Source organism: Centropristis striata, chromosome 2 (assembly GCF_030273125.1).
Source record: "Centropristis striata isolate RG_2023a ecotype Rhode Island chromosome 2, C.striata_1.0, whole genome shotgun sequence".
Classification (NCBI taxonomy): domain Eukaryota; kingdom Metazoa; phylum Chordata; class Actinopteri; order Perciformes; family Serranidae; genus Centropristis; species Centropristis striata.
Genome location: NC_081518.1, coordinates 8,342,323 through 8,356,417, shown reverse-complemented (window position 1 = coordinate 8,356,417; position 14,095 = coordinate 8,342,323). Strand labels below are relative to the sequence as shown.

The 14,095-nt window shown below is 39.6% G+C and overlaps 1 protein-coding gene across 2 annotated transcripts in view; it reads right to left on the bottom strand.

Moving 5' to 3' along the window:
• LOC131984035 (glypican-6-like) overlaps window positions 1–12,169 on the bottom strand; it is a 189,260-nt gene extending 177,091 nt beyond the window's left edge. For both annotated transcript variants that reach the window (XM_059348900.1, XM_059348908.1), the window contains exon 1: window positions 11,667–12,169. In XM_059348900.1, the coding sequence (XP_059204883.1) occupies window positions 11,667–11,826 (160 nt within the window). In that variant the 5' untranslated portion in view covers window positions 11,827–12,169. The remainder of the gene's footprint in view (window positions 1–11,666) is intronic.
• Window positions 12,170–14,095: the final 1,926 nt, after the last annotated feature.

The following is a 14,095-nucleotide window of genomic DNA, read 5'->3' as shown; positions in this document are numbered from 1 at the left end:
TAAAGTTTTAAGGAACATTTTAGCATTTTTGCAGGATTCAATCATCATAAAATCCATAACATCCGTATTATTTAGGCTCCCACAGATCACAGAATAAAAGGAACACAGCATATAAACCGGGAAAAAAAAGGAAATGAGGCAGCACAGGGTGAGAAACATAGGGTAGACCTCTGACACAAGCAGGAGTGTCATTATATCCCCCACGGCATTTCACTGCAAAGCCTATTATTTAATGTTATAATTAAGGCCCGGAAATGTGACCCGGGGTTAAGATCAGCCCTCTACATTCTTGCATTAACATAAAAATAATAACGATCCCCAATTAGTCTCTCCACCTCAAAGCCGCAAACGAGATCACACTAAACTGGGTCATGAACTCATGTAATCGGTATAAATTTCCTAATTTATAACTACAACAACATGCTTTCCTAGCATGTCTTGTCCTGGCTAACAGCTACTGTTCTTTGAAACACAGTTTTCTACAAATCTGTATACTGTTGTGAATCTCGCACTCTGGTTTTCTATTGCCGTGTTACTTGGGGAGCCATTATCATCTATTCACTTGAGAGATGCAGTCATGCAGTTGGAACTCTTTCTTTACGCCCACTGCAACACTGCTGTCATGAAATTATTGAATTTGAATGCCAGTTTACTGATTTAGGTAAACATTGTAGCGGGCTGCCCCAGAATATTAGCTGGAGATATTTTCCTGTTGCCTCATTTCCAAATGTGCTGGTGATCAATTTCATTTGACCTACAGCTCATTTATTAGAAATGAGAGAAGCAGGAGTAACACACATCTTTACACAGGCAGAGAGCTGAGAGCACAAAGCCCTTCTTTATCACTGAATCTCCTGAACTGAACCCTTGCTGAACCTCCGCTATTGCAGGGCAAAAGATAGCACAAAAGCACCCACACAGCATCAGAGCCAAAAAAATATCTCAATCTTGTGACTGAGTGTGTTACAGGCCCGCTGTATTCCAATTAAGATCCTCATTCCAGTTATGAAAATGGTCTGGTTTGGTCATACATTGTGAAAATAGCACACCATCCCATTCATGTTTCCTACTTACACACAATAAATCATAAACACCAGCTACAGGAAATGCATTCTAATGTTGAGCCCCACCACAGACAGTGTGCTGCTATAGTTACTAGCGTCTACAGTAGGCAGTAAGAAAGAAACAGAACTCTCCACTCAGCCATAAGTTGATTTCACTTTCTGTGTTGGGCGTTGCACAGATTGGGGAGAACGCGACATTGCCTTGTACTTTGGGTCGTGGAGTGCAAGGCGATGTCATAGATTTTTCTTTGGTCTAGAGGACAAAATTAATTGATTTTCTCTGAAAAAAGAAAAAGAACTGTTGTTGCAATGAAACTAGACAGTAGACTGGGAACAAAACCTTTTCAGAAAATTATTAATTAACCTATTCATTTAGTTTATATTGTGTTAAAAGGGAGCTTTTATGCTTTTCCTCAATTTCTGTCATATATATACATATAATCTAGGGATGCACGATATTGGATTTTTTGTCGATATTGGATATGCTGATTTTTTACAACTCATTTAGCCGATTACTGATACTTTTGTCCCGCACAACTAATACCCACAATCAGGGTAAATTTGGCCAATTTCCCAATTGGCATAATAAGTAAACATAATCTGTGTTCAATGGGAACATGTGAAAAGTGAAAGTGTACAGCAATTAAACCCAAATTGAATAAAACTACATGTACCTTACAGACTGCTGCTTAAATTCAAATTCAACTTAAAACAGGAGCCCAATATGTGACAACTCAATCAGCACTGTGCAAACAAAATCACAAAAAGTACAAAAAATATAAGCAGCTACAGTCCCTAATTAGAACATAAATAAAGAGGTGGGCTCAGACTACACTGCACAATTCTATGAGCTACAAACAAGGTGCAACAGAGAGGTGATGTGCACCGCATTATTTAATCTGTTTACTATATCGGCGGATATCAGCTTGTTGGCCGATGTCCGATAGTTCATTTTCAAGCCAATATCGGCCGTTACCGATAATGTGCCGATAATATTGTGCATCCCTAATATAATCTGCAAGTTTAAATGTTCATATTAAATGCAGCCAAGGTTTCAAATAATGGGGTAAACATTTATAAAATGAATCCCTGTGAGAGAAAAAACTCAGTCTCAAACAGGTTTTTCTGCTCCCGGCTCGAGCTGCTATCAGCTTGTGACTATTTTCCCATATCTTCCCAATCTTGGATCACCTCCCTGCTGGACCATGTTCGATTGTGTAGTTTTTGGTTTAAAGCTTTTACTGGTGATTTATCACAGTAAAAACAGTAAATACTCCCCCCAGCTGCACCGATGGACGGTACACAGATGGCAGAACATGCAGAAGAAGAAGAGCCAGAAACACTGACCAATCACAGCAGAGATTCAGACTACAGTCCATTCCATGTCCTGTAGTCCCGATGATATAAAGTTATGGAAAAAAATATAAGACCACTTTTTTTTCTTAATTTTAATGCCTGATCCAAGTAAAAGTACATTTGTTTGGACAAATATAATGATAACAAAAATAGCTCATTAGAGTTTAATTTAAGAGCTGATATCTAGCCATTTTCCATGGTTTACTTGATAATGATTTTGGTTATTATCACGTTAATAATTTTTTCCATGACTGTATACGTTCAACAGGGGAACAAATCCGCAACTGTAAATAATCCCCAACAAATACTAAAACAACTAATTATGTTTGAGTAAAGTCAAACGAAGGAAAATTACTGAATCTGTTCAAAATAAAAAAAAAGGGCCACAGACCTGCTGGGGAATTCAGAAAGTATTGATTGAATATCCCCAGCTTATTCGTCTCTACTCTTTAAATAGACCCCCACAAGACCTAACATAGGTCAACCTGACATAAAGGATGACCTTGTATTTCAAATGAGAAAGAGAAAAGAGGTAGAAAGTATACAAGTGTTACATTTTCCAAACCGTTATAGTATCCAAATATTACATTTTCTGCCTCAACAACTCAATGACAAGAGTATTACTATATTTAGAGTCTTAAGTGATGCTGGTAGGCCTTAAAGTTAGCCACTGATGTGCTGCTGTGGCTTTGCTTGTAGTAAAAAATGTCTGCATGTTGAATCATCTGCACTATTGATTTTGATACATCAAAGGCCCCCCATGGTTTCACAACAGTGAAACCACCACGGAGGCCTTTCAGAGGTAGAAATGTTCCTTCAACACAACAACCGTGTCATTGTCAAGTTTGTAACGCCAGTGCCACCACCGCTGTCAACATCTGTCAGCAGCGTCTGATGTTTCCATGACAATTTTGGCACGCCATGTTTATCTGTGCTTAATGCTTGTTTACTTCCAAGTCTCTAAGGGGCGGGTTATTTAGCAAATCACCTCAGCCATGTGTACTTGTCTGTGTCTGAAAAACAAAAACAAAACGTCCCCAGTGTGAGATGTATTTGCATCCTTGACACCTCGATGTGACATACCCATGTGGGTTTTCCCAAAAGCAATGTGTGGCGCTCATCTCTCTGAGCCTTATCATCGGTGTCAAGCCTGGGACTTCTATTCAGAGACTACCCTCCAGAGACATCGAGTCTCTGTGGGCAAAACGAAAGACCATAGCAATAAACACAACAGAACGCCCTGCTTCTCTAATATACATCATAAATAATGGTCGGAAAACCACAAACACCCTCTTGGCTAGAGGGTAAAAATAGGAGTGATTTTTGTTGTCTGTGTACTAAACAGTATGTTTTATATAGCTTTAGGTCAATCCTGAGGGTCTCCCCTACATACACATTAGTAGGTGGGCCACCTTACCCACCTTCTATTCTCACGTCAACAATAATATGACAATGTGACCTCATCTACAGCATTCCTGCACCACCCTCACCCACTGACAGAGAAACCCAAGAGGGAACACTTTTCCCAGTGGAGGAATACCATTCGTGACTTTCCCTTCTGTTACCTCCCACGGCAGTTTCTCTGTCACTCGTGTATTAATGGCAGAAGCAAAGTTGAGCGCTTCTTTTCTTTTTGTAGAGACGAGTATAAAAGGCAGCATGGGGCGATCCTTGTGTGACACAAACAGCGAGTCAGATCACTAATCCCTCAAGTTCAGATGGATTACATTCTTCCTGACTCCCTCCTTGTATCCCTCACAGAGTTACTGCGATGATGATTTCAACACATGGTTAGTCAAGGATGCTCTCCTTGCCAGTATACTTGCTGTTACAGAGAAAATTTGCTGATTTTCTTACTTATTTTCTCCTACTCTCTCACTTCTAATCCCTCAACATACAGTCACATCCATCCATAGACTTTTTGCTGTTATTTTCTAGTTCCTCTCAAGGCTCGAGAGGGTAGCGATCCTTAATCCCACCCTCCATTACTGATTTAGGCCAGCAGTTGATTGAAAACTGGAAAAAGTGCTATAGCAGTCTCCTACGCTCGCCGGAGGCTTTTCACACAACTCAGAAAACACCATACATGGTGCTGAGGAAGGCTGCCAGGAAGCTTGCAGACCATATGCATTTCAGGCATGAATGCCTGCAGAGGGTTGACACATTGTTCGGGTCAGGACAACTGTCAGATATTCTCATTTGCCAAATCTGACAAAAGGTGGAAGAGCGCAGCTGGATGATTCATACTGAAACTCATTTGGATGTTCCATGCATACAATCTGTCTCAGCCAATGAAAAACAAAACACTTTCTGTCATTTTCCACCACAATAGAGGTGCAAAGCAAAAAAGATCTGGAAAGTGAGGCTAATCTGCTGCACACACACACACACACACACACACACACACATACCTACATACACACACACACGAACACACAGCCTAATCTCCCTCACATCTCATTAACTGTTCTCTCTGAAGATGTATACAGGCTGGCAAGAGACTTATTTCCAATTTGGCAGAGCCAAGAGCATCTTAATGGGCTTTGGAAAAAAATGCCCTACAGAATTTTTATATGGATATTTGCGAGGCAAGGGCTTTTAGAGTGGTATTCCCACACTTTCACTAAAGGTCTCATGTCATTCCATTATTTAGTAATTAGGCATCTGGCTGCAAACACATCTAAAATCCCCCCCAATTTTTTTCCCGCATACCTGCCCAGCATGCTAAGTAAATTAAAAAGAGATCAGTGCAACAGACTGCTGATTACATAGGTTTGTGATGATGTACAGCAGATTAACCATCGACTGTCACCATATTTTCGTTGGCATATTGCATCGTTAAAAATTCCTGACACTTTGTTAAATAGATTCTAACTTGAAATGCTGATTTTTGCAAGGAAATCTTAAGGGAGAACACCAATAATAAACTGTACTCAAAACTTTAATTATGAATATATTTTATCATCTCCTTGAATCATTTCCAATATCAAAGAATTAAAGCCAAGGCCCTGAAAAATGCATTCGTTATGAAACCACCTGGACTTGGAAATGTTTCCACCAGTAGAGATTTGCAATGCCGTTACCACCAATGGATGTATTCTAAGAACTGGATACTGGACCCAAAGGGAGCGCCCAGGCAGTCCAATGGGAAATGCAAACCAAAAAAAGTTTTTGAGCTACCAGGTTTACATACTTCTGTGGTAGCAGCCCACTGGAAATGCACAGTAGTGTTTCCCTCACTTGTTTCTGCTCAGCCCATAGACTTTACAATGTGATAATGTCATAGAATTTTAAATAGGTTTTTTTTGGCTCAAAGAAAATGTTACAAATACAAAACCTCCATGGATTTAAAATTCATAACAGAGTCATAATTCGCCTTGATTGCCTTGATTACAGACGTCTCTTTTACAGAGTGGTGGTCTTTGGGGAAAACACTTTTTGGGCCGCAGTGGGCGCCCTATCCACTTCAATAATGCATCCATGTTTCCACTGCTGCAGCTATTGTCCAGCTGCTTCACAAGGTAACTTGATTTAAGCAGAAATGGAGGAGGAGAATTAAATTGTAAATATAGAACAGGAAGAGGCACTCTGTCAACCTTAAAACCCAGAACACTTGAAATTATGGATCTTAGGGGCCTTAAAGCTTCCATTTTGCAAGAATATTAGTTTCTATTTTTTAAAATCAAGTGTTATCTCTTGTTGGGGAATTATTTTGCTTTGTATGAAAGTTTCAAATAAAAAGAAACAAACCTTGATGAATTCAATGGTGCTATTTCAAACCATTTTTATTTGAATGAACATAGTCACTGTATCTGTATACCGTTACCTTGAAGAAAAAAAACATATAAATACACACACACACACACACACACACACACACACACACACACACACACAGGTGCATCTCAATACAGTAGAATATCATCAAAAGTTTATTTATGTCAGTAATTCAATTCAAAAAGTGGAAATATCACATTATATAGATCCATGACACAGGATGAAACATTTCATGTATTAATTTATTTAATTTCTTCTAATTATAAAGATGATGGCTTACATTTAATGAAGACCTAAAATTCAGTTTCTTTATCTATTATAAAAGACCAATTTAAAAAAATATGTTTAATATGGAAATTTGGCCTCTGAAAATGCTGTCCATCTATATGCACTCAATACTTAATTGGGGCTATTTGACTTGAACTACTGGAAATTGACTTTTCCATGATATTATAATGTATTGAGATGCACATGTGTATATACTATACTATGATAGAAGATTTTGGATAGTGGCCCACCCCGAATATAAAAACAAGATTTATTGGAGGCTTTTTTTCTCCTGAAGTACATCTCAGGCAGTCTCGTAAGAATCCTGCATTTAGACATTAATAAGTGTTGTAAGATGGTTTATTTTAAGAGCTACAGCGATGTCTGTGCCGAGAAAGCTCAAATGCTGACAGCATTAACTGTGCCGTATACAGGAGGTTCACAAGGGTCCTGACATCCATTTAAGTACAAACGGCAAAGATTTCTGATATGTGGGTTGAGTTTAAGGGAATTGGGGAACTGCATGCATCTCACAACCTGCGCAGCACAGATCACAGCGATAAGCAGACAGAGTTTCAGCTTCAGGAATTCACAAGAGGCGAAATTATGCTGGATTGTGTAACAGCTAATAACTGTTCTGTTAAAGAGAAATCAAACAATATTCTTCAAAGTTGCTACAGATGAACCCCAAAGGTAATTGTTATTCTTGAGAAAGGAAATATAAGAGTCGGGCACTGCATTAATAGCAACTGCAGCACATCAAGTGATTTTGTTTCAAAGCCGAAACAAAGAGCCGAGTCCACCCATGAGATTCCCAGCCGTTCTGTGTAAGTAGATGTTGATATTAACAGCAAAGCCTCGGAGCATGAGCCTGGCAGGGCCCGACTGAAGCATTCAGGAGCCGTTGTGTTTATGAACAAAGGGCTGACAATCAAGCAGCATTGTGTGCATGACACTATAACTAATGTGTGACACATGCACACAGGGGTGATCTTCACAGGCAAGCTGTAACGTTGGCTGACTGCTGTGTGAAACACCAAGCAGGCAATGGTAAACTGACAACACTGACACGAGAGCGGAGGAATCATAAGCCGGACCTGGTGGAGTTTAATGAAGCTGTCCAGCAGCCAGTTATGGACGTTTTTCAGTCTTGTGTTTCAGCACCAGCTCTCTATCCTGCTAACTGCTCTTTGCAAACAATGCTGCCACTCTTCTTAGAGACCTCTAACTGTATGAAAACTAGTCCAAAGCTGGTAAGATTTTTCTAATTGGCCTCTACCTCTCACCATGTATGTCCTGTAAACCAGCTGAAGCACTCAAGAGTCCTTAGGCAAAAAGAGAAAGTAGCACTCTTTAATCAGTGAAGTGGGTAGTATGGTTGACCTCTAACTGAGTCAGCCAACTCAGCCAATTACATTATGTCTGCATCAGTGCTAAACAGTTATTTCAATTCAGGAATAAAACTAAGTATGATGACAATTTGCCGAGCACAGTAGCGAGTATGGCGGAGGTGTTATACTGCTGAGCGTGCATTACATCCATTCATGGTGAAACCACATACAGCACGTAAATCCCACTGTCTTGGAGGCAGCGGGAGACTGTTCCCTGAATGCTCCTGCTTTCATCCGGTGCAACATTTGTAAATGTGAGGGGTTATTATTAGCCCAGCCGCTCTGTCACGGAAAAAACAACATATCGGGTAGTTATAAATGGAATAAAAAGCGTAGAAAAACAACAACTTTACAGATTTAGATTAAAAAGGGAGGGAAAGCCCCAAAGAAATGACCTCGCCTCTTGGTGTAATCCCTGAAACATCAATTTTGTGTCTCTGCTCTGACGGTTTACCAGGTTCTTTATGATATGGATAAGTTTTATGACTCTGGAGCCCATGAGACCCATTTAAAACACTGCTGTAATATTTCAATAATGGATGGCCTGCAGAATTTGGATAGTGGCTGTGTAAATGTGCTTATCCAAAAGTGCAAAGAAAGAAACTTCTATTCAGTTTTACACCAACAAACACATAAATAAAAAGATGTATTTTTTACATAGGAACAACTGATTTAAATTGTATGACATCTGTGATGAATTAAAGTTAACATGTGGATTCATTCCTATTGTATATTCATGTGCAGAAACTAACATCTGTGTAAACACATCTGTGTTTGTCACCACTTAAATAACGTAGCTCAGGTTGTCAGTGGCTGTCAAAACAATTAGCTTATGCAAATGGGAGCTTACGAACTGAGGTAGTCACCTCTGCATAAGTATTAAACCTGTGTGTTTAGTATCTAGAGGCATAGCAGTAGCATGACACGGCAAATGATGAAGGGATGAGCACTAACGCTGCACATGCAGCTTTCCACACGTTTGTATTAGCATAGCTAATTAGGCATAATTGAGTGCTCTCTACTATCCCATCTCCTGAGGCCGATATCTAACTTCTGTTGTATTTATGCAAAGGTTATTTGGAGACAACAAAATCCAATTACTCACAGTGTACAGGCTGCACAGGAATTGTAATTAGGATTTGATCACAAAGACAGAGGCCAACAGACCCCTGTCTTTGACTTTAACTTGCTAAAGATCCAAGTAGATGAGTAATGTTGCATGACATGGGATAATATAAACTGAAAACTCCACTTGATCCCATGAAAGTGTGTCCAAGTATTTCCAAATCATTTATAAATATTATCTGACACGATCTGTGTTATGTTGTGGGAAATGGAAGCCGTCCAGTGCAACGGCGAGGTGGAGGCCAACAAAAAATCTGCACTCAAAATACTGGAAAACTGCACGATTTTTTCACTCCCATAAGAAATGTTAAATCAAAACAGCTGCACAAGTTAAATCCACTGTTCCATCTCAGGATACATTAAAATAATCAAATGAGATTGAATAAATAACACAAATATAAAGCACTTAAGCATAAATTTGACATGAGCAATGGTCATGTTTATATGGCAAAAGTATTTTAAGGCTTGTTCACAGACTTTATAACACTGATAACAAAAAGGAAAAAGTGGGAAACATCAGAAGCCACCATGTCTGTCTAGCTTGTCATATCAGAATCAAATAATGAAGTAAAACACAGCAGCTGCGCTCCATGACTACTTTTAAAGTATCATGTAAGTGTTTTAATAAAAGACTCTGCACACACTCCACAGTCAGGTAAGGACTTGATAAGATTTCTTGATACTGATGCCATAATCCCTTCTGCTTTACAGTCTGATCTGATTCTTTAAAGTCTCCTATTGATTCCTGATCATTTTCTGTGTGAAAAAAATATGCCTGGAGTGTAGAAACAGAGTCTGTCTGTCAAGAAAGCCTCGCTTTAAAGTGTTTTCTTCCTCATCTCCATGGCTCCTTCTTGTTGCAAGTTTCCAGCAACGTTCACACATGAGTTCCATGTCATTGTTTTGCAATACACAGCTGTTCAGAAAAATATGCTGGCATTGATAAAAGGAACTGATAAGCTTGGAGGCATATGATTCAGATGGAATGGACAATTTGGAACTGGTACCCATTCCTAAACCACAGTGTTTTTATTTGAGCAGTCTTCTGAAAATGTTCCCTTTTGAGTAGATGATGAATATCCAGTGTATTACTGCCGGAGCAGAATAAGTGTGGGAACAAAGTTTCCCATTTTGCTTTTACATACTTTACTTTTCCAGGTGAATGTACTAACCTCTGTATTATCTGAACAGGTTGTTAGATTTTTTTTTGTATATTATAGCAAATCATCATTTAGTGAATTTAAAAAAGGTCTGAAAATTTACACCACAATCGTTTAATTCTAAGAGGAAATTATGAGATTTATTTGTAAGGCAAGGATCGCTCACAGACAGACAGAGGCTTACACGCACACGTTCCATCAGTAACAAAACTATCAAATTCCCATCCAGCCAAAACCCTGTTAAAAGCAAATAAGGCGACTCTATGATCATTACTGCCTGACACTGCCAATTACCAATCCTGTATCTCTATTTTGTCTGGAAGAGGCAAAAGAGGGATTAACTTCAGGCCTCTCTGCCTCCCCTCTTCCCTCTCATGGAGCTGACTATGTTTACTGACTAATCTCCTTCCCTGCTTTGACCATAAATGTGATTACCACCACACAAGAGATAATAAAACCCCATATCTCTGCTGTACCAAAGCGCATGAATTAAAACCTAAGCTGTAGCCTTGAGGAATATCAAAAAAGAAGAAGAAAAGACACCCTCAACATAAGGAGTATTTCCTGCTGAGTGCATACAGCCCCCTACTGGTAGACTGCATTCACTATTTAGCCAAGTACAACACAACAAGCTCCATGATCTTCTGTTGAATGCGAGCAACAGGTATGCAGCTACTTTCAAAACATGTCTGGGGTTCCACTGACGCAACGTCAATTTTTCTCTGTCTCCGTCTATCCAGCTTTATTCATGAATGGTCTCAAATCCAGGTGCATGTAGGTCTCACATTTGAGTCTTTTTAAGCTTTTAGATGTTAAATGGATTTTCTATCAATTCATAGCTTGTGGGTGAAGTCACCTCTCTGAGGAGGAGAACACTTATCTGTAATGGCCCAGAGGCTAAAAGGTAATGTGGGTGCTACATGTATTAGTGTGAATTAAGTTGATTACTCATTTAATTTGGCCTCTCAAATATAAAAGCTAAAACAACTCAAACAAATACGTTAACTATATCAGGAAGAATGATGAGCAGCAAGACAGGTGGATTCATTTGTCTGCAGCCTGGATTTTAAATGCAGTGTTTGGTGTCCACTTAATGGGACATAATGAATGAAATGCAGCTTGCTGTGATTCATCATTAGGCTGTGTGGACATGGAGAGAATGGTACTGACCTTTAAATAGCAACCAAAAAAAAAAAAAAGCATATGTAGTTCCACTCTACTGCAATGCCATGTCTTTGATTTGTCTGAATACTTACAATAAGCCCAACAAACATGATTGCATACAGATTAAATTCAGAGAAATGCTCTGACAAGTCAATCATGAACCAGCAATAGCATGCTGCAGACTTTTGACTCTATCCTCTGATAAAGGGGGATGCTGGTTACAGGGTGAGTTAATGCTCAAAGGTTTGAGTTGAGGTTATGTGAGGCGATCATCATCAGATTGTTTAATTTGAGGGGGAAACGGGACATGGCACGTGGAGGAGAGGGACGAAACGCCCTGATGATTAGTTCATTTCGCCTACCTGATATTTCCTGATGAGGCACATTGACGAGGCTGAATCCTTTAGCGTTATAAGCTTGCCTAGCCTCGCTACAGCTCCGCGCTTTGCTTTCACCAGCAGATGACAGGGACAGCACCGACAGAGTACATAAGGCGACTTGCAGTCTCCACATCGCATACATCAGTGAAATCCTTGATAGTGTTTCACAGAGAAATGCGAGCTCCGTCAGATAGAAAAAAAGAAGCAATCCAAAAAGGTCTGATTGAAAGATTTCTCCTGTGAGCTGGATGTCAGATGTTCATTAAAACAAAAAAATACTCCTCACTTTAGATACTGGTACGTCCACCTCATCGCAAAAAAGCTTCGTCTCTTCCACCTGGAAAAAGGAAAAAAAAGACCCCGGCGAGTCCGATTACTCCCAGCTTGAACAAATCCGTTTGAAGAAGACAGTTGCTACCTGGTGCTCTCTGTGCAAACAACTTCTCCCGCACACACAGCAGCCCCTGTGTTCGTGTCGGTGTGAGGAAAGCGAAATGCAACGGAGACACGCTGCACGGCGAGCAGAGCGCGCAAGGGCAGGGCAAAACATGGAGTGGAGTGGCTGCGACTTCAGCTGCTCGCATCCAGGGGCGCGTACTGTCCTCTGCCTTTATGCATCCTTGGTAATGCGCACCACAGCATATTACTGTGCAGACACATGTTGGTGGAGGCGCGGGGACCTGGAGCTATGCAGGCGGAGTGGAACTACACAAAGAGCAGATTATTTGATTTTACTTTAGTCCACAAACTCACATAACCTCAGGTGACTGATCGGTGCCGTTTGCTGACAATATCACATGGAAGTAATATCATAAAGGCTATCAAATTCACCTAAACACACTCTAAAACACACATCCTTGTACTTCTATCTTTGTGAGGACCCATCATTAATGCGTTCCTAAGTCCCTTAACATAACCTTTACCATCATAACTAAATGTCGAACCCAAACCCTTACCCTAAGCCTAACCTTAACAGAGTTATAAGATGAACTTCAAAACCATGTCTTAACCCTCACACAGACCGAAATGTCCTCACTTCCCAAAAATGTCCTCACATTGTTGGTTAAACACCTGTGCGTGTTCTCACTATGTAAGAAGTACAAATACATACACAATTAGCGCAATTACAGTCTAATTTATACTGATTTTATATGTATATATCTCTTCTTTATGGTTAGATTCTCATTTTGATTTTAGTGATTTTTACTCTCATTGCCAATGACTCCATGTCATTTTTGTCCACATGATTAATAAAGACCTTGAATATTGAATACACACACTTATTAAAACATTTAAACTAGATGTATGCTACCAGGTATGTGCAACATTTCCTGTTTTTAAACACTTTTTTTTTATAATTTTATGATTACAACACCACACTGAAAGTGCTTAAAAGAGGTCTGGCTGACCCATTATCATCCTGCCATAAGGGGAAAAACAATCTGGCTTTTTTTTTTTTTTTAAAGATGCAGCTACAGTGCTCCTGCACAATAGTGGAAGGGGAGGGAGAACGCCGTGTGAGATGCCATCTTATCCCAACAGACTACATCCGGTGAGTCAGACTAGACAAATGCTGAAAAAGAACCTCTTGAATGCCCTTATGATATATCAAGAAGGACAAAGTGGCCTCTAGGGTGCTTTTCAAGTGGAGAAAACATGATGCATAATGGGTGCCCTTTAATAGAGAAACGTTATGTCCACCACTGGGTCAGACCCCAGTAGATAGTGATTACTTGAGCTGTGTGAAATAATCTTCTGACTAATAGCCTGTTTTGCCTAATGTTTCCTAAATTACACAGCATATTCTTATGTACAAAAACCACAATGCTTTCAATTTTCCAGAAGAGGTGTCTGTGGGTCCTGTATTTATGAAAATGATTTTACCCAATTTAATTTCAACAGCCACAAATAATGCATTACCTATGTCAGCGCAGAACTGGCTCATCACACTTTAACATCAAAGTGTGTCATGATTAAAACATGTTTTCTCTTAACAAAGAGAAAACTTTGTTAGAAGAAGAAGGAGAAGTTGTCTTGTTATAATGAAGAAAATCTAACACGAAACGTATCTCGTTATAACGTGCAAGATTTTCTCTTGAGAGTATAAAAGTAGACTGCATTTCATAATATCTGCTGCAAACACTCCCGCGGTGTGTTTTTGTGGTGTTGGGAGCTACAGCTGGCTTGTTAAAATCAACTTTAAAAAGCGCTGTAAAAGTGTAATTAGCCGTGATTCAGGGTTGTGAAACGGACAGGGAATATGTTGCCGGTGCTAGACTGTAGAAATGGATGGGGAAATTATCACATTAATTCCTTTAGGGCTAATACATTATGGAATGTTGCTCCTGCAAAGCAACATGAGAGTCATCAGTTTAGATTTTGGACACAGAGACAAAGTGATTCAATATGTT